Genomic DNA, 27,709 nt, shown 5'->3' with positions numbered 1-27,709 from the left:
AAGGGATTAAATGAGAAGAGTAGTCAGGAAGCCAGGGGTCAGACCAGGAGATACAATGCAGCCCAGAGGAGAATCCAAGATCCGGGTCGCTATGTTGACAACGACAACATATCGCATATGTAGACCACAACCATCCCTATACTGAATGTAACCTTGCTGAAAGACAGAGAATGCAAAGTGATTTTAAAATCAGTGTTGCTTCCAGTGCCATGTTTAGGCCCATTAAATGGGCTGAGCAGCTTTCTCAGTGTCTTAGTGGATCAAATAAGGGAAGTATTTGAACACCTAATTGATGCTGGCATTATTTCAGGCAGTATTTTGCTTATGTTGTGGTAGCCAGGCAGACTGTTTGGCTCAAGGTATGGGAAACTGGGCCAAAATTCAGAAGAACATTGGACATTTTCAAGTGACGTGCCCTTAAGTTCTGACTTAACATCCAGGCCATGGCGGCGGTACACCTGTCAAACCATAACGCAGGTGTCCTAAAGCGAGCTCAGGGAGGACAAAAACCTTCTGTGGAGCAGAAGGGCAAAAGCTTGCTCTTTCCTCCCCATTAATGCACTGAAACCTAAGGTGAAAAGGTTTTCGTCCTTTTGAATTTCAAGAAGAAAATAATTGGCTTATTCTAGTTGTACTGTTCCCAGCTCCCTATGGAGGACAGCAAAAGGGAAAACAGCCCTGGGGGTAAATGTATGAACGTGCGGGTTCTTCAACACCCGCGTGTTCGGCGATTAAATTTCAAGCGGAAACTTCCCTTTACAATGCAGCGCCGCTTGAAATTTAATCGCTGAACACGTGGGTGTTGAAGAACCTGCACGTTCATACTATTACCCCCTGGTCTCCTAAGATACCATCAACAAAAGTCTGAGAAGCAGTCAGCATGACAGGCACTTTGGTCACCCTGGATCTCCTGTGGTGTGTGCTCTGCTCCTCCTATTCAGGAACCAGTGGTTTAAGACCACTCAGGATTCCTGGGCATGTGAAATCATGGATTGGGGTTACATTTCGGATTTGTTTAAAGAGACAGGCCTTACTAGAGGTCATTATTATTATTATTATTATTATTATTATTATTATTATTATTATTATTATTATTATTATTATTATTATCATCAATGTTTACTCATCTCGGGTGTGATCATTCCTGTCTTGGAACATGAGAAATCTTTTTTTTTTTTTTTATTCAAACCTTTTTCTTGTTCAAAAGCCTGATGACATGTTCTGTTTTGAACCAGTGGAGGTAAGGTCAGAAAGAGAGACCTGCTGGAGTGCCGAGTCTGGATTTATACTGTGTCTACTTATGGGCAAGGATGTCGTTAGAGATAGGTGGATGCTCTGTATGCCAGTGTAATGACATCATCACACCTAGCTGTGTACTTCCAATTGTACGTATCAACCTTAGTAAGGCTACACAATGAAGTTCCAGAGCGGTACTGTGCATGCACTGTGAGCACATGGGCAGACCCTTTTCAGCACTGCAAATAGAGCCTAATATGAAACAAGCCCAGGTTCCCAGAGTGAGGTGGGTCTACACAACAATCCCTGAGCGATTCTCATGTTCTCACGGGACTATTGACCACTATGTTCTAGCACATGTATAATATACTAGCAGTCACTTCTTTACAGTGTTTGCATTGTCTGGTAGATTAATTCCTGACTTGTTAACCGGCATTATTTTCCAGCACATGCGAGATGTGGCGGAGAGAAGGCAACAGCTGGAGAAAGATCATGAGGATGCTGTAATAGCACTACACAAAAGGCAGGAGGAAGTGAAACGTCTCCAGCAGGTATGTTCTTCATTTAAACAGCAAGCAACCACTTTTGTATACTTATGTACATGTATCAAAGCATGAGCATTGTAAGATTAATAAAATATCTCTAATGACTGATTTGTTTTTTAACAAAGGGTTCTCTAGAAAATCAACAGGGCCTGTTGTGAATTATCAAACATTCCCTGTAAAGTTGTTTAATATGTTGGCTCTGTATAAATAAAGGTTGATAAATAGTTTGATGTGGCCTATTTTCACTTAAGAACAGCTGTTTTAATGTTGTTAAAAATAGTTGCAAATAACATTACAGTCACTTCTAGTTATGGCCAACTAGCAGCACACTGGGCAATAGAGTCTCACAGTACGTTCAACCACTGAACGGCAGGTTTTTTAAGCCATTTGGCCTCACATGTGGATGCTGACTAAATAATTACATTGCTCTATTCATCTTACATTCTAAGTAGTTTTTGTGTCAGTTGATGACCTCACATACACATGCTCATTTATGTCATTGGCTAGCTCAACTTACCATCCTGACAGATCAATTCCAATCACACTGGGCTAGATTTTGAGCTGTCTAAATGGGTGCCAAAAACAAACATGGAACCCGACAAACCAAATCTGTATGTGTGGACATCTTAAATGTATACCAGACCTTGAACTTCTTTGTTTGGCAGTTGACTAAAAAGTCAGTCAACTGGACTGTTTTATAACCCTATGTTACAAAAAAATTATTTATTTTCTGACTACAGGCCCAGGTTGAAGCGAAGAAAGAACATGAAGGAGCAGTTCAGCTTCTGGAGGTAGTGACTTTCATGTGTTATTGGGAAGCAGTATAAACATTTTTTCTTAATTACCTGAATTAACTGTGTGCTTAAATGATCCAATAGTTTAATTTTTTACAGTATGTATACTAGTTTCAGTATTGTTAACACTTTGTCTCTTAAATTTTCATGCACAGAACACTTTGGATACTTTGCAGGTACTGTCACAAATTGGAATATCTGATCCTCATTTTTGCTTGTTTAAGTTCCATTGTTTAAGTCAACCAATACTTTGAAGTTTTAGCCACAGAGGATCATTATTCTGCAAAACATTGCTCTATACTTTCCATTCCCAGATTTGTGGCCTAGGGCAGCAGAAGTGCTAAGGTGGCGCTCGGCTTTGCACATCATTGCTTTTATGTTTTTCTTATTTTCTATATTTTCAATTATTTACAGAGTTCAAACATTTTAGTTTGGGCTAGATTGCATTCACATATTTAATGCCAGTGAGATAAGATTTGGTTGCAACCATGAATAACTAAGATAGTGGGGGCAATGGTTGACAGCAATAAAACAGGGGACCAATGCAATATTCTGAATGCCCCCCTTTTGAAAAACATTAATGTGATAAAGAGCTGGAAGAGTTAAGAGAGGAAGTTCGAGGGTGATTAGTGACTAGTGTTCTGTTAACTGTACCTTTATAAAGTAATGTAAGTAAGGTGGTGGTCAACTACGTTCACTATAACAAGACCAGTTTGAGCTTGTTCTAGTGACATTTGTGCAATAGAGGGAGCATTCTAGCGACCAATATTTAATGCAGAGGCCATTCTAGTGATCAATATGTAGTACTGAGAACATTATAGTGATCAATATGGAATACAGAAAGCATTTCAGTGACTAATATGTATATAAATAGCATCCTATTAGAGACCCGTATGTGATGCAAAAAGCATTCTAGTGACTAATACATGTAGTATATTCGTGAACCTTATACAATATAGATAGCATTTTATTGAAGTATATACACTACAGGGAGTTTTCTATTGACCGATATATAAATACAGAGATTATTTTAGTGACTTCTACAGTAGAGATACTATTTTAAACCATTATACAACATATCCCCTGGTGGCTTTAAAATGTAGATTCAAAATTGCTAGTGGCTATGCAATGCAACCTCCCTAATAATCTCTGGGAGCTATGCAATTCAGCCCCCTAATGATCTCTGGGAGCATTGCCGTGCAGACCCCCAGATCTCTGGGAGCATTGCCGTGCAGACCCCCAGATACTGGAGCAGTCTCCAGTATTTCTGTTAGCTCTGCCATGCACACCCCCATACTGGTGGCTGTACAGCACAGTCCCCCCAGATTTCTGGTGGCTGTACAGCACAGTCCCAGTCCCCCACCCCAATTTCTGGTGGCTGTACAGCACAGTCCCCCCAGATTTCTGGTGGCTGTACAGCACAGTCCCCCCAGATTTCTGGTGGCTGTGCTTCAAGAAACTAAAATTACTGATATGAATGATGCTTTAGGTCCCTTCTGCTTAATTCTAATATACTAACATGAATTTGCTCCTATAGTCATAGAAATATTTTACAAAACCTTTCAGCATCCTAAAATATGCACCCATGTAACTCCGATTTAGGAATCTGCTCAAATCTTGTTTGCTAAACTTGCCTATTTCACCTTCAAGCTGATTTTTATTGCCTATTTTCATTTTTCTCCCAGGCTAAAGTGAAACTTTTAGAAGACAAATGTCGCAGTCAGACAGAGCAGTTTAGTCTTCTGTCTGGGGAACTAGAGAGATTTCGACTGCAAACTGGAAACATTGACCTCCTCACATCTACATTGGGGACTTCTGAACTGCCTGCACCTCAATGTTGTTCCACCCCAGGCGTCACTCCAGTTCAGCAAGATGGAGGAGGTGATTCCATAACTGGGTTGTGTGGGCTAATGTTATTATAAATCAATATAAGGGTGAATCAACTGATTTTATTATAGAGATCAATTATTAGATATAGCTAAGTGATCATTAATTCCTGTGCTTTATATTGCTGAGTGTTTGAACATGTTACCTATTATACAAATTTTTACCCTCAATTTCACTTGTGGTGTTAGCAACATAGTTGATTATATTGTTACATTTCCATCATGCTTTGGCTTCAGGTACAAGGAAAGGCACTATACTTTAGAGAACCAAGATTGTATGCAAAACATCTTACATTGCTGCTGTATATAAGATGTGAAGATACTGGGTATATCTGGCCCAGTGCTACCCAGTACCTTCTAGGATTTGTATGGTCACTCAGGCAAAATGCAGTTATAAAAATACAACAGTATATTTATTGTCATACAAATCACACTAGAATATTATGTACACACAGTAAATAAATGCCAGGCAGATTTACCACATCATCTGTCCCTTACCACAATAACTTAAGGAGATATAGTCACCTGCTGTCCAGACTTCATGACCCATGGATCCCTCTCAGCTGCATATATAGACTCGTTAGAAAACGACAATTCAAAACTCCATCTTGCACCTTCCTGAATGAAATCCAAGCATCACCCCCCTTCCCCCTGGAGTTGATCCTTATATCTCCCAGGTCTAATTTCCACAGTCTTTCCCCTCCCTGGGCAAACCCCTGGGTCTATTCTTCTTAACCATTGGCCAGTGCAGGACTAGGGGGTTTGGACAGGGCAGTGAAGATGAGATGTCCTTTCACAGAAGCCCCCTGCTGGGATGCAGGCAGAACGTCTGGACTAGTCCTAAGGAGAACAATTGATGCTTAATTGGCTTCCCCTACTTCCAAGGATAAGGTGGCAGTGAGCCCCTCCTAAAATTAACCCCTTACACTACTTTGTGATGTCACAGGGTCCACAGCTGTTCCATGCTTCCTGTAGAGGAAGGAGGGGGGAGAATGAATGCAGCTCCAGCCCTCTCACCTGTATCCTAGACACCACCTGATCTTTACCCATAACCCTCCTGGCTTCAGTTTAAGGACAATGAATAACATTACTTCAAGTCATCAATATATAATACACAATATACATATTTACATTGAATTACAATGTCCCCATAACCACATGTAATTGGACAATGCAGTTGTAGTCTGAGCTGGGGAAACAAAAGAAGGCTATAAAAAGTATTTGCTATAACCCACATATCACCCTCGTTTTGTCACATAAGATGTGTTTGCTATATTCATTTTGCGTTTTCACTGGGCCTTTATAACTAGGATTCATGCTGTAGTATAAAAACTGATTGCCGTTTGTACATCTGAAATTTGGAATACCAAAGCACAAAGTACTGCAAATTGTTGCAGTATTCCTGATAGCCATGCTCCAAAATATTATTTCAAAGTACTGCAAAATCTGCTGTATTACAATGTTTTATTTTTTTCTGGTCAACAATATACAGTAAGAGGTTATAATAGTTACTAATATCCAATCTTTTTTTCCTAGATGAGTTCTCTTCTTGGGATGTGATCAGTTGGGTAGACATTAGTCTGTTTGACAACAGTGCAAGCTTTATTTATCTCTCAATGGATGGTACTAAAATACAGAACATGTTTGTGCAAATGTCACCTGGTGCTGGTGTGGGTTTGTAGTTGGTTTTTGGGTGTGAAGTGAACAAATTGATATTTGTTTTTTTTTTGTACATTGTAAATGCACCAAATGATACAGTGCACCTTACAAGGCATGCATCACCAGTGTGAAGAATTTTATGCATGAATACAGCATTATTTCTTGAATATTAATGTGGGAATTTAGTATCCTGTTTTATTTAATGACCAAAGTCTATTAAGGGAAAGTTACAAGATTTTTTTGAAACTTAATTTATGTGTTTGTGTATACATTTTAATTTATAAGGCGAAAGTCTCATGCTCTTAGTATTGTAATACTTATATACAATAAACAATAATATATGCAATAAACAGCTATAAATTCTCCCCAAGTCAATTAAAGTATACTACAAACCCCTCACACCATGCCTACTTTCTTTTGTCAAGCTCATATTTGCTGAGTTTGAATCTTGGTCTGGGCACCCTTAAAGTCCCAGGCTACTGCCCCCAAAATACCTTTTATAATACATTACATTAATATAAATAGTTATTTTCTGCTGATTTAAGTTCTTAAAATGGAAATTAATGCTTTTAATCACAATATGATCTTGAGTGGATATTAAATAAATATCCCCTTTGAACTAACATATTGGAAAAGCATTTTTTCTAACATAACAGTAGTATTTGTAAATGTGTCGAATTAAAATGTTTCCCTAAATCAGTTGCTTTGTTCCTTTGTTCCAAAGTTGTCATATTCCCAGTTTGATGCTTGCCCTTTAGCATCATTAAGATTGGCAGTCTCGGGTTTGCAATAGGGCTGCATAATTGGCTGCAGAGCTGTGCAGCTGAAAAATTCTATGCAAAAGAGAAAAATTATAAACAGCTGATAGAGACTGATGCTAGGCATAGAAACAGTTTTTCTTCTGACATTGAGTCCCTGTTTATTTTGTGATTGTTTAATGAAATGCATGTATAATTATAGTAAAATCTTTATATTTGATTTAGCAGGTGCTGCTGCATGGCCTGTATTTGCTTGTGTGGATTATCCTTTTAATTTTCTGCAAACTTTTTAACCAGTTAATTATCTCCCACTTAGTTATCTCTTTGGTGTTAGTTTGTGTATCATGTATTGGTTTACTTGTGCATGTATTTCCAATCCCTCTTCTGAAGTGATGTTCTGTCGGTAATTTAAATTTATGGGGTGGGGTCACTTACAGTGGACCTGTCACAAAGGTATCCCTTTTATGGGCTGAATCTGTGTACAACCTATCAACTTGGTAGAACTTGTTAACATCACTGAGGCACTGCCTAACATTCCTCAGGCCTGATTTGTATGCATGAGTTGCCTGTTCCTAGTTAATTGATAAGCTACATTGTCGTGATTATCAATTCAGCCCAAAGAATGCTTTCCACATGTGCAGGTGACAGACCCATTCTAAATAAAGTCATATGAGATATATGTTTCTGTATTGCCAGAGTCCTCAATCAAATGCAATGATGTTTAGTAAAAAAAAGTGTTTAAATCCAATTCATTGCTCTTCAATTAAATGAAAAGATTGTTAAAAGAAACAAAAAATGATTACACCAGAGAAAAGCAAAAGAGGCTTAAGTTGCACACACATGCAATGATTTTTACCAATGATGGGTTTGTATTTGATGCTGTCTTAAGCAGGGTACACACTACAGAATTTTCCACCAACTTTTTATGCCGATTGATTTTACATGCGATCGATGGTCCGATCGCTCAGTCCATGGACTGCATACAGACTAGCCTTGTTTTAGACGATAAAGGGAAGAGCGGACGACCCTTTAGCGACTTTTTACAGCCATGTTGTCGTGATGCAATGATTGTAATTTCGTACTCACTGTTGTGCATCGGTCGAAAAAGTTTATACACACTACACTGCAGAAACGAGATTGGAACGAAAATATTTAACGGTACGACCAACCAAATGAAGCGACAATCGTCCATTTGGGCAGATTTTCGACCATCGTGTCACTACACACACTGACCCGACTTTTGAACGAGTGGTCGTATGTCAGCTGGTTGAGCCGATTATTGGACAAAAACTCTGTAGTGTGTACCTAGCTTTAGTTATCCCTGTGTGTGGGGCACAAAAGATTTTAATTGAAAGCTCTTAATTGAGAAGTTTAGATACACGATCGTTCAAGTATGAAAATTTTGATCAACCTGTATTTGACAACATTTTTATTTTTGTGTATATGTAGCTCATAATAAAGCAATCCCTTTTCAGCACATGTCCACTTTATCACATTTATCTGATTTTAAATTGTTTTGTGTGTATATAAATCATTTATTTAAAAGCTTATTTGTGAAAAGACTGTTTGAGTTCTCTATTTTCCCTCTACAGTCAAACTGATGAGTCTTATTACATTGACAAAATAAGTTTAAGAGGGGAGGATAGGTGTAAGTGTAGCTTTTCAGTGATTTGCTAACCACACTTAAAAACAGGGGCTGGCTGAGCCCACCGGGCTAGTCACATAGTGGACTACCTTGGGTTGGGTCACTGGTCTTTCTGCATTTTTTTTCCTTTAAAATGTTCCTAAAAGGCTGCTGAGTCGAGTCTCGCCCCCAAGGGTAAAATTTGCCAGCCAGCCCTCACTTACAAATAAATGAGTTAAGCCAAATAAGCTTTAAAATATGGTTTAGCTAATTTTACTTGTCATATTAAGGTATGATTTGATTTCAACAGCTGATTGTAGGCCCTTTAATTTCCTTTTTGTTTCAGATGTTAATGAGTCTATTCTACCGACACAAGATGATAACAAAGTTGATAATGAGAAAAGATTACCTGAGACACTAGAGCTAACCCGTGATTTCAACAATGTTGAGGTCCCAGAACATGTGGTCACCAAAGAAAAGCGAAAGCCTGAAGTACCACATATCTCATCAAAATCAGACTCCACACATGAAAGTTGCAAGTCTTGTCCCACACCAGAAGTAAGTCAGGAAACTGTTACCATTGCTTAAAAAGCAAACTGGTAAAATAACAATTGTTTGTCTTTTCATAAATTTGTGATATGTGACATAAATGTAGCCGGTGTAACTGGATATTTAACTTCATAAAGTTCACAAGGTTTTGTATTTTTTCCACTTTTGTTTCTAAACTTTGGAGTATATTACTAAAATAAACATGTATCTTTCTTTTTCACTAAATGTTTAAGTCCTATTTTGCTAGGTGGACACTGCCAGTGAAATGGAGGACTTGGAAGCAGATAGTGTTTCATTGAATCCAGAAACGGAAACTCGTTCCACTGCTAAACTACAAGTCTTTCTTGCTCGATACAGGTGAGATTCATAATATTGTTATGGAAATTTAACAGTAATTTTATAATTATTCTTGTAAAAGAGAAAATTGCAGTGAACATTTAATGGATACCAGTCACCTAAAATTTCTCGAGTTAGCCTTTTTGTAGGTTGAACCAACCTTCATAAACAAAGTAGCCTATCATTTTCAAGGGAACCAGTGGTGTAAAGTACCTCCATTATATCAGTGTTTCCTAGTGAATTTAAACATGTTTCTCTTAAATATCTGTTCAGCCTACAAAATTGCTATATGCACAACTAGTAACCGATGTACAATGTTTAATATAAAAGTTAATATTTGCTATTATTTGTTACGGTTTTGTTTGATTTTTAGTTTTGTTACTACCTATATTAATAGAAATATGTAATTTTACATCTGTAGTTACAATCCATTTGATGGGCCCAATGAAAATCCTGAAGCAGAACTGCCTCTCACAGCTGGAGAATACATTTACATCTATGGTGGCATGGATGATGATGGATTTTATGAAGGTGAGTAATCTAAAATAAACATTTACTGTATGAAATATATACCCTTAAAACTGAAAAGTTCACTAAGTATACCTGTACATGTTCTGCCTGATTCATGTAGTATTGCTATTATGAGTGTCACCAAAGATAAGGATGAGGTCTTGTTAGAGCTGAACATAAAATGCATTTGATTGGATTATGAAATGCTTCATTGTTTTAAACATACATTAAAGTATTCATTAATGTGACTTTTGCAGTACAGCCATTTTATCTTTGTATACTATATACTCTAATTCAGTGCAATCATGTATAGCATAGCTAAAATAATCACTTAAAATGTGCAATATTCAGTCCCAGTACTACTGTTATTTTGGGACCTATTGTTTTTTCTTAATAGGGGAATTAATGGATGGAAGGCGTGGGCTTGTTCCTTCAAACTTCGTGGAACGTGTCTCTGATGATGATTTGATAGCCTTTCACCCAGGTGAAACCAATGAACTATCACAGAGCTCTGGACAGGACATTAGCTTTTTGAGTGGAAGCAGTATAGAGAGAAGTGAGGAAGATGACGATGGAAGCAGCCTCAGTCCACTGCCAATGCAAGGAAACAGCGAGGGAGCTGCAGATGTTTCAGCCGTGCCTTACCCTCGAAAGCTGACTTTAATTAAACAACTTGCCCGTAGCTTGGTGGTAGGATGGGAGCCTCCTCTTGTAGCAGCAGGCAGTGGAAATATACTGAGTTATAATATTTATGTGGATAATGAACTTCGACAAAATGTTCGTTGTGGAGGACAAACTAAAGCCTTGATTGAGAAACTGGAGCTGAAAACTCGGACTTATCGCATTTCTGTGCAGAGCATGACGGAGAGTGGCTGTTCAGATCGGATGAGATGCACTATGCTGGTTGGCTATGGTTATTCCCTTGCTCCAACCCAGCTACGTGTTCGCAGCCTTTCAGCCACATCTGCTGAAATAACATGGCAGGCATGTAACAGCAACTATTCCCATGCCTTGTATCTAAATGAGGAAAGCTGTGGCTTGGTCAAGTCAGGGACCTACTGGTATACATTTAGCAGCTTAAGGCCCAGCACCACGTATAATGTAAAAGTGGAGGCCCGACCTCAGCGGATTCCTTTGGAGTTACCTATTGAGAGGAGGGAACCGAAGACTACAGTTATGCAATTAACAACTCCCGCTGCAGGTAACTTGCTGTCTTAGAGCAGAAAATGTCTGTTCATATTTTTTTTTTTACTCCTAATTCTTTCAAGCTGTAAATGTAATAAGAACATTGTTGTGTAATTCACTATAATCATCCTCAAACAGGTTTATATGCTATTACAGTTAGTATAAAAATGAGGATTACATGTAAATGTTCAAATAAACATTTTTATTTTCATTTCTTCCATAAATGGCTTAATTTCCTCTTACTGTTTTAAGAGGTTATTAATTATAATTAAGCAAGAGGTTATTGATATTTATAATACATTAATCGTAATCGTAATATTGGATTCTCAGCATGATTTCTATGGTATTGGCAGCAGGGGCGGATCTAGAAAAATGCTGTACCCGGGGCGATTTAGGGGGGGGATTTAGGCCCCACCCCTTTCTAACATCTTAGGCTGCCGACGGCTGCACAGTATGTGCAGGTCCGTCCAGCCGTGACAGGCAGGGACAGTGTGCTGCCCGGCTGCTCTGATTGTGTTTTAAACATAGTCAGAGCAGCCGGGCAGCACACTGTCCCTGCCTGTCACGGCTGGACGGACCTGCACATACTGTGCAGCCGTCGGCAGCAAGTGTCTGCTAGGGGGTCCGATCGCCCCCCCCCCTGGATCCGCCACTGATTGGCAGTGCAACATATCAATTATTTATTACATTTCTTAGGTCCTCCAGATGCCCCACTTGATGTTCAGGTTGAAATAGGGCCAAAACCTGGTGTTCTGCTCGTCACTTGGCTGCCTGTGACCATTGATGCTGCAGGGACGTCAAACGGAGTCAGAGTAACTGGCTATGCAGTATATGCTGATAGACAGAAGGTAAACTTGTTTTGGAGTGGTCTTACATGTTTAAAATAATTTTTTTCAAGTAAGTCAAATTATTTGATCATACTTTAGGTACACAAAGATGTTCTAAGTAGTAGTAATTCATCTAACCGTTTTATACAGGCCATTACTTTACATTTACCGTGAAACGTGCAATCACAAAATCCTCTCTTGAACTGCATTCCTGGGATACTGCGTCCCAAATTATGATGTTTAGAACACAAGTAATCCTAGCTTATAGATACCAAATTGCAGGTTAATCCATGATTGATGACGATATCCTCTATCCAGTCAATGTGAATTAATTAGTTATACAATGTGAAAATATATTGCTGATGTGTTGGTGTCAGACTCGCTATGAGAAAGGATCTAGTTAGGAAAGTACCATGACAAAATGGGATTTTCTCCCACATCGATTGGGGGCCACTGGGAACATTGGCGGTATAGTGTAGGGGTTATGTGGGTACTTTTGAGAAACTTTAACACTTGACCCTAGTTCCTCTCCCTGTATTCTCTTTTCCTGTTAGGCCTCAGTTTAGCTTAGTGTCCGAGGCGGGTAGGATGTGTTGTGGCTGCTGGGCAGACATTTTTTTCATTTATTTTTTTATTTTACTTTTAATTTTATCTTGTATTTGGAGGCTTTGTCCTCTTGTGTACCAGAGCTGCATCAGCGGTTCTGTGAAGCCGTGTCTGTGGCTGTCAGTTGCAGATATGAGACTCTGCAGAGCATAGCACGAATGGCTTCCTGCTCCCGCCACTGGAAACCTCAGAGGAGATGGCCTCAGTCACAGCAGACTGTGCCCAGCGTGCCTCACCGTGCAATAGAGGAAGCAACCGAGGTATGAGTATAACACTCTCCCAGCACAGTGCTGGTAGAGGTTGTTTTAGGAAGCCACAATGGCCCCCTAGGACAGCTGTTTTTCTAGAGGAAGCAGTCATTAGGTTCCTTAAGATCCTGGGTCAGGTAGGGGTTACTTTTTTTATGTAAGCACCTGCTAGGATCTAGATTATTAGAGTGCTGGGCCCTAGGGGGGTGTGCTTCTTTCCTCTCCCTGCACTTCCTCCCTGGTTGGATCTCACTTCTCGTGTGCAGACACCAGAACAGCAGCCATTTTGGAGCTCCAGCAATCCCCCTCTCTGTCCTTTCATCTGCAAGGTACCAGGTCTATGGGGTTGGTCTTCTGAGTGGTTAGTCCCTCAGATTGTTTGTGCTGTGGGGCTGTATTGCAGGCTAAGTTTCCCTTCATTGATGTGTGCGGCTGGTCTTTTCTTCAGACTGTGTTTTGCTTTGGTTTTCTTCTCTTTAGAAGAGGATGTTGGGCTCCATTACACCATCTTCCTCACGTAAGCATAGGTGGGTGATGCCATTTCAGCCGGGAAATTAGTCAGATTCTGACTGTACTACCCAGGAGGTGGGTGAAGTGGTTATTGAGTCAGATGTGGAGGACTCCTCTTTTGAGAAGGAAGTTTCCTCTGACCGTAAGGGAGTGGAGGCCACACTTAACGACAGTGCAAATCGTAAGGTTGAGGGTGTTTAAGTCCATTTTTGTGGCAGTAGGGGCCTCTTAAAAAAGGCCTGCTTTGGCGTCTGCTTGGGTGAACAAGTCTGTAATATGCTGGTCCAAACAGCTTTCAGAGGGTTTGTTGGCCGGCAAACTGTTCTGAATTGATTCCTTTTGTGGAACAGATTTAGGGAGCTACAGACTATTTGGGAGAGTTGGCACTGAACGTGGGACTGATAGGAGCACAGATCTCTGCCTCTGTGGTCTCGTCCCATCAAACTCTTTCTTGCTCAAGTCCTAAGAGGCTGATGTTAAGCCTAAGAAGACTCTTGAGGCACTTCCTTTTTCTAGGAGTCTTCTGTTTGGCCAGGAGCTTGACACTATTATTAGTCAGACGATAAGGGAAACGTTTACTTTCCTTCCAGTTAATGCTCCTAAGCCCAGGGTGTCCAGGTTTCACTTCTTTCGTTGCATCGGGAGGTGACGGAGTCAGTACTCCAGTGGTCAGTTGTCTTCCTCGTGAGGCGTGGATGCCTGGCTTGGCCTGCTAGGCGTCCAGCAGCTAAGTCTGCAGGCAAGCTGTCTGTGGTATGGGCGTTCTGCCCATTAGGGTCCACCCTGATGGGAGGTAGGCTTATCCTCTTCCGGGATCAGTGGTTTCATTCCACCACGGATGCCTGAGTGTGGGGGATCGTGGACCATCGGTACTTGGTAGATTTTCTAAGGTACCCAGAACAGTGTATGTTCTTGGCACCAAACCAGATTCAGGCCTTGCGGAAGATGGTAAGGTCTCTATTGACTGTAAGACAGTCCTCTGTATATTTCTTCATGTAGGTTGTGGGCAAGATAGCATTGAATTTCGAGGCAGGCCAGTTTGCTCAGTTTCATGTGAAGGAATTTCAGCTGGACCTCCTTTCAATTGGAACAGATCTCTCCTGAACCTTTCCAGTCAAGTGTTTCGTCTTTCCCCTTGGGTACAGTCACTCTTTGGTGGCTGCAGAAGGACAATCTCTGCAGGGGTCGCCCATTCTCGTTCTGGGATTGCACTTAGGTGATGACGGAGGCCAGCATTCGAGGTTGGTGTTCTGTCTGTCTTTTCGCCAGACTGGAGGAATCCAAGCTTCCAATGAATGTGTTGGAACTGAGAGTGTTGCAGGCTCCAGTCAGTTATATACATTTGCTGCAGGACGGTGAAGATACAGTTGGACAATGCCACAACTGCGGCATACCTCAATCACTAGTGCGGCACCTTGAGTCCTTTAGCCTGCTAGAGACATGCAAGATCTTTTGAGTGGGCCGTAAATCATGTTTGGGCCGTTGTGGCGGTTTTCATTTCAGGGGGTGGAAAATTGGGAGGCAGACTTTATGAGCAATTACACTCTTTTCGTCCCGGCGACTGCTCTCTCCATCTGGAGGTGTATCGCAAAGTGGTAGAAAGGTGGGGTCAAGCGGACATTTACATGATGGTGTCTCTGTTGAACCCTGAAGGAGAGCTCTTCTGCCTCAGGACAAGAGATCCTCAGGCTGTCTTAGCAGACATCATGTGCCTTCCCAGGCGTTTCCACCTGGCTTACCTGCTTCCTCCAGTAAGCCGTTCTTCTGATGGTCTTGAAGAAGGTGAAGAGAGAAAGCTTTCCAGTCATTCTGGTGCTGCTGGATTGGCCTTGGAGAGCCTGGTACATAGACATTCTCTCTGTGGAGGTGGGTCGGTCAGGACATCTGCTGCTCTGGCCAGACCTGTTAAGTCAAGGACAGTTTTTTAATCTCTGTTGAGAATGCCTGGCTTTATTGGTTATTGAAGCAATGATCCTTCGTGAGCTAGGTTTTGGCCAAAGACTGTCATCAGGTCTGAAAGACGTATATTGCCTGTGGTGAATGGAAGGGGTGCACTACCTCTTCTTTTGGATTATCCAAATTACTTATGTTCTTACAGAATGGGTGGTACAAATAGTGTTCGCTTAAGGCTCAGGTGTCTTCTCTATCTGGCTTCTTTTAAAGAAGACTCTCTTTGATGACTGATGTACAAACGTTCCTGCAAGGGGTGCTTCATGTGTAGCCTCTGTATGTTCCTCTGGTGCTCCCTGAGATTTAAAGTTAGTGTGTAATGCTTTGCAGCATTCCCCTTTTGAACCCTTGGACACAGTGGACTTGAAATTTATGTGTAAAACTATCTTCAATTCGGCTATTTATTCGGCTAGAAGAGTTTCAGAGCTCGAGCATTGTACTGCAAGTCTCCTCCTCTTGTTTTTTATGAGGATAGGGTGGTTATTTGGATGGAGCCCTTTTTCCTTCCTAAAGTGGTTTCCCGGATCCACATAACTCAGGATATTTTTATCACTGCCCTGATGGAATGTCTGTCTTCGGAGGACAAGGCTTCTCTTTATTCTCTGGTTGTGGTCCGAGCTTTGATTATTTATGTGCGTAGGACTCAAGATGTGCACAAGACTGAGAATCTTTTGGTCTTTTATGATTCACACAAGAGGGGCAGGCCAGCCTCTAAGGTGACTATTGCTTGGTTACGGCTGTAAATTGTCAGGCTTATGGTATGACTGGGCAGCCTGTTCCTGATAATCTTTGGGCTAACTCAATGAGGTTGGTGAGTGCTCTCTGGGCAGCATGGCATGGCGCCTTGACTGAGCAGCTGTGTCAGACGGCCACCTGATCCTCTGTTCACACTATTACCTGGTTGTATGGGTTTCATGTGTTTACCTACAGGGATGCCAGTTTTGTGAGAAAGGTGCTTTGCACAGTTTCTTCTGAGTATTCCCAATTGTGATCAGGGCCGGATTTCCCGCTAGGCAACCTAGGCAACTGCCTAGGGCCTAGCGGTCCCCAGAGGGCCCAGTCAGGACTGGCGGTGAGCGGGGTAGGCAAGGCGGAGAAGTGCTCCCCTCCGCCTGCCATCCCTCTCTGTCCGCCAACATAGTAAAAGAGACTGCGGACGGAAACAGACTTAAAAAAAACAAAAAACAGTCACGTGATCGCATGATAGGTCCCGGCAGTCTCTCCTCCTCATTCAGGGGAAACAGAGAGGAGGAGAGACTGCTGGGACCTGTCATGCGATCACGTGACTGTTTTGTTTTTTTTTAAAGTCTGTTTCCGGCCACTGTGTGAGGACTAACCGAGGAGCTGCGTGGTGGAGAAAAAAGAAGACAGGAAGACAAGAAGACCAGAAGACAGAAAAGTGGAATACAAAAGAGAAAAAGACAGGTAAGTAAAACGGAGGCACAAAGTGTGAGGTGATAATGAAGGGGCACAGAGGTGACACAGTGAAGGGGCACAGAGGTGACACAGTGAAGGGGCACAGAGGTGACACAGTGAAGGGGCACAGAGGTGACACAGTGAAGGGACACAGAGGTGACACAGTAAAGGGGCACAGAGGTGACACAGTGAAGGGGCACAGAGGTGACAGTGAAGGGGCACAGAGGTGACACAGTGAAGGGGCACAGAGGTGATATTTTGAAGGGACAAAAGTGGCAATAAATGGGCATAGTGTGATGATTGAGGGACAAAAGTGACAAGGGCACATCCTTGGATTTATGCGTATTATTTTTGCAAACAACTTAATTTAATATTAATATACAATATTTCTGTCCTGACTTAAATACTTATTAGGTTGTTTTGACCCAACTACTTAAAAAAACGTGACTGCTCTGTAATTATTTAGGGGTGCCTTTTTCTGCAGCAGGGTGGCCTTGCTCTTTTCACATGTTAGGTACGCCCCCAAAGAGGCAAGCCACACCCCCACCTCCTTTGGCGGCGTGCGGCACATGCTTTCACTTCTGCGTAACTACAGGGGTATATGGTAGGCTGCAAAAATATAGTGCTATGGAGTGTTTCAGGGAGGGTGCCCAAAAACAGTATCCTGCCTAGGGCCCTATGAGGTCTAAATCCGGCTCTGATTGTGATGACCGTTGTTTGATGTCACTAATGCTTCAGGTGTCATCCAATGGATGTGTGAGAATTTTTTTTATACTTAAGTAAAATTAATTTCGCCTACTCCATTGGGGGACACCGGGCGCCCATCATTGATGCTCTGGTTTTGCCATTTGTATGGCATGTTGTGTGTTTTTTTGTTTGAGAGGATGTTATCTTCTTTTTCTGTTTCTCTCTTTATTATCTCATTTTCTGTGAGGCTTGGTTAAACATGAACCTAGCTCCTCTCCCTCTATACCCCTCTCTTTTTAGTCCTCAGTTTAAGTGTAAAAGTTTCTTAAGGTGCCCACAGGCCTTGCTTCTTCTTACACTATATACCCAATGGTTTCCAGTGTCCCCCAATGGGCTAAGAGAAATGGATTTCACATAAGTATAAAAATCTTATTATTGTGCTTGCGTTAAATCTTTTTCTCTGAATCCATGCTATGCCTAGCATATGTATTCAACTGTATTGGACACATATAAGCAAATATGTTTTTCACTTTCATTCCAATTGGCGGACGCTGTATATCGAGTGCGGTGGGTGGAACTTGTGCACTTTAAAATTTACTGATAAAACTGAAGCTCCTACCCCTCTATACCACATTGACTGCACCCAAATCCTCAGTCTTTTTCCGTGCCCACTGGAACTTGGGGTGTTTTCTATGGCTGCCTGTGTCCAATCTCCACTCACCACACTCTATACCAAGTGTTCCATTGTTCCCCTAATTGGAATGAAAGGGAAAATATATATTTGATTAATTGAGTCTAATCAGATTACCGATGTCTGAGCTAAATAGTCATGCCACGTGACCTTTTCATATAATTACTAAGTAATATACAGGGTGGTCCATAAATGTGGAAACGAACTTTTAATACAGAAATGAGTAAGAAAATATTAATCCAGTGTCAGTGACTCATTGCTGTTTTAAAAGAGTGTCTCCACACTTATGGAGCGCCCTGTATATTAGTGAAAAAGAAGAAGGTGCACTTCTTCAAATTAATGAAATCTGTACAAGTAACTAAAATAGTTTGAAAAAATACAGCTCAGACAATTAAGAACACTGTGTATGTGAGAACAAAACAAAGTATAGTCCAGTACTCTTATGCAAACAATATATGTATCACTATGCATATACATAAATAGGAGAATTTTGTGTGCAGTATAGCTATATTGGGATAAACTCACCTGCCAACTTAAAGGCATCTCTTGTAAGTGAGTCACTGGTCCGTATAGCAACAAGTGTACTCAGGATGTCACAATTAAAACCTTACCTCAGCCCTCATATTCAAAGTATGCAGCACCTGAAGGGAGTGGTCTAAATCCCAAAAAGCCTACTAGGTATTCATGAAAATAAGGTGCACTTCTTTAATATATAAATTACAAATTTAATGAATTAACTATAAAAAATAGGGCAGCTGTGCCTTCAAGGCTGCTGCTGTTCATTTGTCTTCATTTGAAATTATAAGTCTGTTTTGTTGTCTTAATCTTTACCTCTACTTTCAGGTACTGGAAATTACTTCTCCCACAGCTGGCAGTGTATTGGTTGGCATGTCTCACTTGCAACTGCTGCAGGTGTCTCGGGAAATATCTGTTAGAACTATGTCACCCAGTGGAGAATCTGTGGACTCAGTGCCAGCTCAAATACCTTCTGCCTTGTTCAAAATACCTGACGGTCCTTCCTTGTCACATAACTTTTGTAACACAATCCTTTTAGCATCAGGGCAGGATCTGTGCTCTCAATCTGAGACATTTCCTTCCATGCCTCTTACTTCATCTTCTCCCTGCTCACTTCACAATACACCAGCCTCCACTTCCATCCACATGCACTGTAGCACAGGTGACTCCATAGAGACTCTCCGGACCTTGCCACGTGTACTGATCTCACCACTCAGTGCTTCTTCCAGTTACTGCCAAGGATCTTCCAGTTCAGAGCCTTTGGAGATGCAGGTGTCATGCCAAGGATTACAGGATAATGTCCATACCTCTCTACCTGAAGCTGACAAACTCCCATTTACAACCAGGACAGTTTGTGACAGCTTGAAAAGATCATCTGAAATTTTGTTGCAAACAAAGGAGATAGTGCAACAAGACAATAGTCAAGTAAGTATATTGTATTTTGAAGTTTAAACGTAATCTTTAAAATATAGGAGAGTGGTATTTGTGGCATTTTAAATAAACCTCACATGGTGTAACAAGTCACTGGTAAACTGAAGTAGCATGCAAAACACTTCCAAATAATACAAAATTCAAATTCAGAAATATGTGCCAAAGTAATGCATTGTATAGTAGTAATGTATACAGTCATTTCAAAGCAAAATGCAAAAAAAAGCACACTACTGTTATTTGAAACAAGCATGTCTAGTCCCCATGGTGATTAATTATAATTTATTTTTAGTTATTAATTGCATATTTGTTTCCCCACCATTGCTCCATATGAAACTGTTGTAAAATAATTAAGTTGAAAAAAACAAATGCATTTTACTTTGAAAGACACACACTTACAGACTAAACAGGCCATGATTTACTAACTGCCAAGTACAAACATCATGTATTTAATCCTGGACCTTTCTGGCATCTTTAGACAGGTAATCACTCCCTCCTCCTGTACTGCACATTCTCGGACCTCTCGGCCTTTGTGAATCTGAATCACAGATTGTTCCTACATTAGTCTATTATGAATGCTACTGTAAAGTTTATTTACTTCACCAACTACATAGCTTAAGATGTTCTACAATGTCAATCTTTGCACATAAGAATGAAATTCAAAGTACTATCCTTAACCAATAAAGCCATTAACAATTCTCCCCAAGCCTACATATGCAACATTATTTCCAAGTTCTCTCCCAATTGCTTGCTTACTATGATTCTCCAAAATCCTGTTACTCACATCCTCTCTTGTTACTACGTCACACAATTTTACAGGACTTCTGTTGAGTGGCATCTTTCCTCTGGCAATCTATCTTGCTCTGTGGGATTATTGTCCAGCTTTCTAACCTTTAAGTGCTTACCTAATTATTTTTTTTTATCATTCTAAAAAATGATAAAGAGGACGGAGAAGGGACTCTTCTCCACTTTACCTAGAAATATTATTCAGGCGCTGTAATCTTCACATTCAAATAATAGCACTTTTATATGTAATTCTTAACTCTCCGATAGTTAATAAAATTCACTTAATATTCCCAAATTGAACAGCCTATAATATTCTCGACAGCAATTATCAATCATTATATAGGAAGAGAAATAGCTGCCCTGTTAGTATTTGTGTGTAATAATCCAAATACTTGGAAAGAAAATCCTTTTAAAGAAAGAAAAGGCACATATCCTCTCCATATGAGACAACACCAACCAACCAAATGGTAAATTAAATGATATTTATTAAACAATTTATTAAACAGCTGTTAAAACTCAAATAATACACACACAATTTTACGCATCAATAGCAACAGTCAACCTTACAATAATATATATAATATATATAAATATATATATATATATATATATATATATAGTATTTACTCACTGTTCCCAGCTTTCAGCGAGACCTTGCATACCTGTAATGTTCATACAACAGACATCTGTGGTTTTGCCTGCAGATCACCAGGTGATCTTTCAGTTCGCATTTATGTGTATTAACCAGAGATATCATAGTGTGCTTCTATGATATCTCTGTTTTTTGTTCCTCTTTTAATTGAAGTTGACACACAAACAACTTCCCCATTGAAGCAGCATCTTTGATCATTTCCTAGGGGTTTTTAACGGCATTATTAATGGTTTTTGCCAGCTTATGATTTTTAAGGTTAGAGCTTAGTCCTTGTGCCCAACGTTGGGTGTAAAATGTTTTGAGTTTTTGTGTGTGATAACCTTCCATTAGGAAACCCTGATCTTTACTGTTCAGCAGTTCTCTTCTTATCATGAGCAAAGTCTTTCAGAAAAGTACCTCCGTAACTATCAGACCAATAATGATAGCAAGCTTATGCGTTTCTCCACTTGTTTAATATGTGGTTTCGTCAGAGATGTGATACTATCATAAACATCCATTTCTGCAAAAAGTCATCTAGTTCAATTTAATCTCTTAAGCAATAATCACTGGTGGTTCATTCAAGTGCATTTACAACAGAAACTTAAGTTTAATCACATTTAGTTGGTGGTGGTGGTGGATCTAGCAAGATCCATTTTAAACTATTTCATTTATAAATCACTCATAGACTATAACATTTATAAACTTATAAACAAAGAGAAACAATAGCAGCGCTGTTCGTGAAAGAGTGTTATATTTACCATTTAAAAACTTATGTCATAACGTGCAATAATTAAAACATAAAAAAGATATACATGTATAAAGCTTCAATTTAAAAAATAGAACATTTTCAATCCCTCTCATTATCATCCTCGTATACTGATTTATAATCAGTCAAGCCTTTCCAACAAATCCGTAAAATAACATCAAATATATATAGATATATATATATACTGTGTGTGTGTGTGTGTGTGTGTGTGTGTATATATATATATATATATATATATATATATATATATATATATATATATATATATATATATCTATATCTATCTGGTAGGAGCCGTGTACTTGGTCTTCTGTCCACACATTTGCCAGATTCTGCCTTTTTCACGTCTTTGCTTCCAAAGACGCCAGATTTGGCTGTAAAGTTTAATGCACAGCTCAGTCTGAGTTTACCCACCATATGGGCAGCTTTGGAACGTCTCCATGGGGAGCAGTGTCCCCCAAATGTTGGTGTAAGAGAAAATTAGATTTTTGTACTTACTGTAAAATCTGTTTCTCTTAACACAGTTGGAGGATTCAGTCCAGGGGGGCATAGAGGGGAGAGGAGCAGACTACACAAGTATTTTAGTGTCTTGCTCTACACAGCGCCCTCTATACCCATGGTAAGCAATGTCCCCCAACTGTGTTAAGAGAAACAGAGTTTACGGTAAGTACAAAAATCTTTTTTTAACCCCATAATTTACTCTTTATTTAAAGTCCTAACAGAAATGACCACAGTTAGGATCATAATCATATCTAAAGAGGTTTGGTAAAATAATTCTTATATGCCATTCAATTCAATGGACTCATTTAAACCTTTAGGAAACAATGATCTGAGTGAAAAGATCCTAAAAGCTTCTCTCTTACATAGTGTCGCAAATCTGTGCTTCTCCCTTAGTAAAAGGTTTAATTGTTCTGTCGCAGGAACTAATACTTTCTGTAGCATCTCCATTTTTTTAATTATATATGTTTTTCTAGACTGACTACCACTTTTTAGAATGTTCCACCTATGCTCTAAGAATCATATGTTAAGTGTTCTGTCGAGCGGCCCACATACTGCAAACCGCACATACACTCTAAGATATATATAATAAATGTTGATAGACCGTTAATAAAATCTTTCATCATGTATTTCTCCTCATGCTGTAAAAGGGCAAATAATTTAACACCATTTTCTTTATTCCATCCAACCAGGAATTAAACTGACTCACGGATATCTGTGTTTCTTTAGTCTGAACCATCTGATTCTTGCTATTCACACTTCTTTGTAGTAGCAAATACTGATCTATCTCTAAAACCTCTTCAAAGGCTCAAATAAGTATGCCTTATAGATAACTTTAATCTCTGATCGATACTAATTGGCCTTTGGCCTGTTTCTTAAAGGTCTCAATTTTAGTGCTAATCCTGCATGTACTCGTAAGTGACCTTTAGGAATGTTATTCTACTAGGCCTTTAGATGACTACTCCTGTAATGTAGGAAGTTATTGCTTCCTTTTGAAAGGTCTTAAGGCCTAAGAGGTAAAAGCATTGTCTTTAATAGAGAGGGCAATATCCAGGAAATTGATGTTTTTCGTGCGTCGTACTGGTAAACTTTAGACCATAAGAATTATTAGTCATGTGCTCCATAAAGGAGGTTGCCTGTCCTTCACTGTTTGAGTCTGCAGCCTCTACAGGTAGAGAGGGGGGTGGAGGGGGTTCCTTGTGAGCTTCCCTCCACTCATGCAGGGGTAAATGGACAGCTCCTCTGTGGTGCTCTCCGGGTCACTACTGCTAGGACATTGGATACATTTTCACACTTTGGGTCACCTTCAGAACTGGGCACATGTAAATTGACCTCACTACCTAAAACACTAGCAGACATGGTATCACATTTAGGCACAATCACACATTTTGCCCTGATTAAGTTCACAACCCAGTGGATTTAAAACATTAGTCTCTCCAGCAAGAGTATTACTTTTAATCACATTGACACATAACCCCTCTCCCTGCATCACAGGAACTTGTAAATCTGCATGAGTATTTTCAGCAGCAGATGAAATTTCATTACATATTTTTGCACTCATGTTATGTTGGTCAGCAGGGTCCATCTGAAAAAGAATAGGGTTAGTTTGCACCAGTGCATCAGAAATTACATCACTTTCATGTATATAGACAGCATGAATTCTTCCCAGATCAGTCCCCAACAGTGCCATTGCAGGCAGATTGTCTAGTACCCCAACATCTCGTATTCCTCTGCTAGATCCCCAATCTAGGTACTCTCTGGCTATGGGGGTACTACGGAATAGACTGCCCGGGAATAATCTCTGGACCCAATAGGGCTGGGTGTATAAGATTCAGCTCTGCTTCAGAGTCTAACAACCCAAGTGCAACTTGGTGCCCTACCTTAACCGCTTTCAGATTGTCTCTGGGGTGTTCTTGGGGTCCTTCCACACACAGGACTGCCAGCACTGGCTTTCCTGTCAGGACCCCCACAGGAGAAGGTGATGTTTTCTTCTTCTTGGGACATTTGACACTGATATGCCTCAATTCTTCACACGTAAAACACCTGTGGCCAGTTGCCAAAACAGGTTTACCCCTGCCCCCCCCAAAAGGTACAGTAACCGCTGGTTTGGTTGACAGGGAACTCAGGTGATCTTCCAGTTTGCCTCTCTTTCCACGCAGTTTGCTCTGGCGCTCCCCAACTCTTCTTCGTCACAGAGCCCTAGTAATGGTGTACTTGTGGGTCAGATTGGCAGCCTGTTGCGATGTCTTAGGGTCTTGATCCACAACCCATTCTTTTACCCCAGCTGGGCACAGTGCGAGGAGCTGCTCCTGGAGATCCTTTAGTTTATCATAGTCCAGTACCTGCAATCCCCAATCCATTGATGCATCATGGCTGATAATTGTTAAACAGTCCGGTATAGGTATCAGTGGTACTGTGCCTTGAGTCTCGGAACTTTCGCTGGTAAACCTCAGGAGTTATGTTGAAACGAAGTAACAAAGCTTTTTTAATTGCGGCATAATCGCCGTCCAGTTCTTGGGGAAGGTCTGCACACGCTTCCAAAGCTTTACCTCTCAGTCCAGTGGTTAAATAGCTGGCCCTGTCACTGGGGTCCAGCACAAAGTATCAGCAAGTCCTTTCAATTCCCTACGGGAGTGTTTCTCAACTCCAGTCCTCAGGACCCCTAACAGTGCATGTTTTCCATATCGCCTTGCTTAAACACAGGTGTATTCATTACTGACTGACACATTCTATCAGATGCACAGGTGGTGTAATTATTTCCCTTGTCACCTGGAAAGCATGCACTGTTAGGGGTCCTGAGGACTGGAGTTGAGAAACACTGCCCTACGGGAATGTATCAAGGTCGCCGTTTTTTTTCCAACAAAAGGAATTGGTTGTGCCTGGGTTTTTTTTTCTATCTGAGCCTCGGTCTGCCGACTGGCTGCTGAATCTGGCTAGCTCCAGCTGGTGTTTGCGTTTAACTTATCGCTCTGCTACCTCCCAAATTGCAGCAGTTTGTCACTTTGCAGCCTACCTGTCTGCAGCAGTGCGGTGCTCAGCAGCCTCCCTGTCTGCGCGGCATTCGGCAGCCTCTTGGAGTTGCTGGATCAGTGATGTTGCTAAGTCTGCATCCTTCATCTGTTTAAGAGAAGTGTGAAGGTAACTATCCAGGGTAGACTCCCCACTTGATTCAAAAGAGGTATTTGTGGTAGTGTCCAGTGCTGACTGCTATTCCTGAAGCAAAGAGGCTTTATCCACTGACTCCTCCGACACTTAGCTTCTGATTAGCCTCCGCAAGTGCTTTAATCAGTTGCTCTCTGTTGCTGCCGCGGTCGACCATTCCTTTGTCGACATGCAAAGCCAAAAGCTCATCCATTTTCATCTGCTTCCTGGACTTCTCACTTCCACCAAATAAAAATAAAAAATAAAACAAGAAGGAGGGGACAGAAACTATTTGCACTATATGTCTTGTAAAATTATGTAAGCCTTAAACTAAACTGGTCAATTAGGATGCTGACTCTCTAAAATCACACACCACTAATTCACTTAAGTTCTTATGATAATTTTTTTTTTATTATCAATCCCATCGCTGCCACCAGTTTGTCACGAGCGCCCAGCCTGTCTCGGATACAGCAATCTGAAAGTTATCCTTGACTGGAGTTACCTTGGTCACTTACCAATGAATACATCTTTTCTGCCACTACAAAGGATTTACTATGGAGTCCTTGCATTCACCAAAACCACTTATTACTATTATACACTTAAATCACATACACATGTAGCATGAGCCACACTTGGCTTCATAAATACATATGACTCGCAGAGAATTTGCTAGATTAAATGTATTTAATCTGAAAAATGTTTCCAAGGCTTAAATACAAAATAGTTAATAACAAGACATACAAAATAAGTTGCACAAATAAGTTTCAGAAATAAAACTAAAGTCACTAGCTTACTAGATTAAGACTTGGCGTGAGACGAGTACACTTTAAGAAAGATGGCACACTTGAACCTAGATACTTAGGTCTCCTCAGAGAAATTAACAACATTATCAGGTCAGGCAATGAATTTAACTTCTTACACTGCTTTGACCCCCACCTTTGGAATTTAGCTCTTTCACTGTCAGGGTAGATTGCTTCCCACAATGACACAGGGCTTTACAAGTGAGTTATATATCCCTGGAGATATATGTCCGGCATCTCAGAGGGAATGATTTTCACCTCTGCTCTTTAAGAAAAAAGCATGTGATCTCAGCAAGGAAGCAGCATGGCTGCTCTCTAACTGTTCATCTCCAGTACCTGGGCTCTGCAAAAGCAGTCCAAAAGCTCAAGCGCACAATGGGGAGAGACTCCCAAAAATCTTGTTAGCCATCTAGAGCACATGGATTGCAAAATAATATACAAGTCACCAACTTTGCATTAGGAAAAGATCCCACAAAGTACATCAGTTATATGACAATTTTACCTTTGAATGTAGACTTGGAAGTTCTAAAAATAATTGTAGCCAATCATCAATCATCTGAAACTGGCATTACTTGGTCTCATATATTTAGGCCAGGTTGGCTTTGTACTCATACAGGAAGCAAGGGTCGGTATAATTAAATCAATTGATGTAATTAAATATGCCCATCGCGGGGCGGGGCTTGGAGTAGTATGGAGTAGGAAGTGCTGTTCTTGCTCTCCTCCATGATCCGATATTGCTGTCCTGTTTATTGCTGGTTCTTGCTGCCAAAATTCTTTATACCAACTGTGGAAGGCTGTTGGATGATGGTGACCTTCTTTGAGAAGAATCACAACACTTAAAGACACCAGCAGAGAGACTTTTCAGACAGCCTGTATATCGGGGCCTACTCCTCAGCAAAAGCCGGGGCCTAAATTTGAAATTCAGGCCGGAAATAGCGGAGGGTCAGCGGGGTACTCGCATAAAGTTGGTCCAGCCGGAGAGGGGAGCTTTGCTGAATGGGACAGAGTTAATACTCTCTGCAGCACAGTACAATAAGCAGCTATACTCGTGTGAGGAGGGTGCTGCAGTCTCCTGGAGAAGGGGATCGATTTTGTCCCAGCGCTGTCCTTAATACAGAGGTAAAAGGAGATCATTTGCTTTTAAGTTCCTTTCCTGAGCTGAATTTGGGAATTGTATATATCCTGAAGGCCTGACTCTGTTGGCGCCAAGTTACGCGGGCTCCTGTGGTGGAGTAACCGCCATTTTATTACCCTGCTGTGTATGCTGAGGATGCTAATGGCTGCTTGTTCGATCTGACTCGCTCTACAGTTTTGCAAAGTTCGCAGAAATATAACTGCTTGCCAAAATCCTGCATCATTGACACTGTAAAGTAATAACAAAGCACGAGAATATAAGCAGCCCACCCTGCAATATTTTTGCAAAGAGCATCTCTATAGAATTCTGGTGGGGCATTTTCCAGAATATTAGTGGAATAATATTTTAATAAGTTTTGGAACATTCTACCCTGATACTGCAGGGTGATACTCTTTAGTAAAATGCTCTACTGCCAGTCTAAAATATGGGAAAGCATGGGCAAACACCAGCTACCAGGTTTGAGCGCTTTGCCCGTCAATCATCTTCCTCCTC

General features: G+C 40.7%; 1 protein-coding gene across 11 annotated transcripts in view; it reads left to right on the top strand.

Annotated features, from left to right (window-relative positions):
• Window positions 1–27,709, top strand: part of TSPOAP1 (TSPO associated protein 1) — a 341,002-nt gene that overhangs the window by 209,606 nt on the left and 103,687 nt on the right. For 10 of the 11 annotated variants that reach the window (XM_075196605.1, XM_075196597.1, XM_075196599.1 and 7 more), the window contains 10 exons: window positions 1,683–1,787; window positions 2,522–2,572; window positions 2,731–2,751; window positions 4,261–4,456; window positions 8,849–9,060; window positions 9,299–9,408; window positions 9,809–9,918; window positions 10,295–11,098; window positions 11,779–11,930; window positions 18,861–19,457. In XM_075196605.1, coding sequence (XP_075052706.1) covers window positions 1,683–1,787; window positions 2,522–2,572; window positions 2,731–2,751; window positions 4,261–4,456; window positions 8,849–9,060; window positions 9,299–9,408; window positions 9,809–9,918; window positions 10,295–11,098; window positions 11,779–11,930; window positions 18,861–19,457 — 2,358 coding nt within the window. The remainder of the gene's footprint in view (window positions 1–1,682; window positions 1,788–2,521; window positions 2,573–2,730; window positions 2,752–4,260; window positions 4,457–8,848; window positions 9,061–9,298; window positions 9,409–9,808; window positions 9,919–10,294; window positions 11,099–11,778; window positions 11,931–18,860; window positions 19,458–27,709) is intronic. The other variant, XM_075196596.1, reaches the window with a different exon arrangement.

Source organism: Mixophyes fleayi, chromosome 2 (assembly GCF_038048845.1).
Source record: "Mixophyes fleayi isolate aMixFle1 chromosome 2, aMixFle1.hap1, whole genome shotgun sequence".
Classification (NCBI taxonomy): Eukaryota; Metazoa; Chordata; class Amphibia; order Anura; family Limnodynastidae; genus Mixophyes; species Mixophyes fleayi.
Note: the sequence above shows the minus strand (reverse complement) of the source record. Positions and strands in the feature narration are given on the sequence as shown.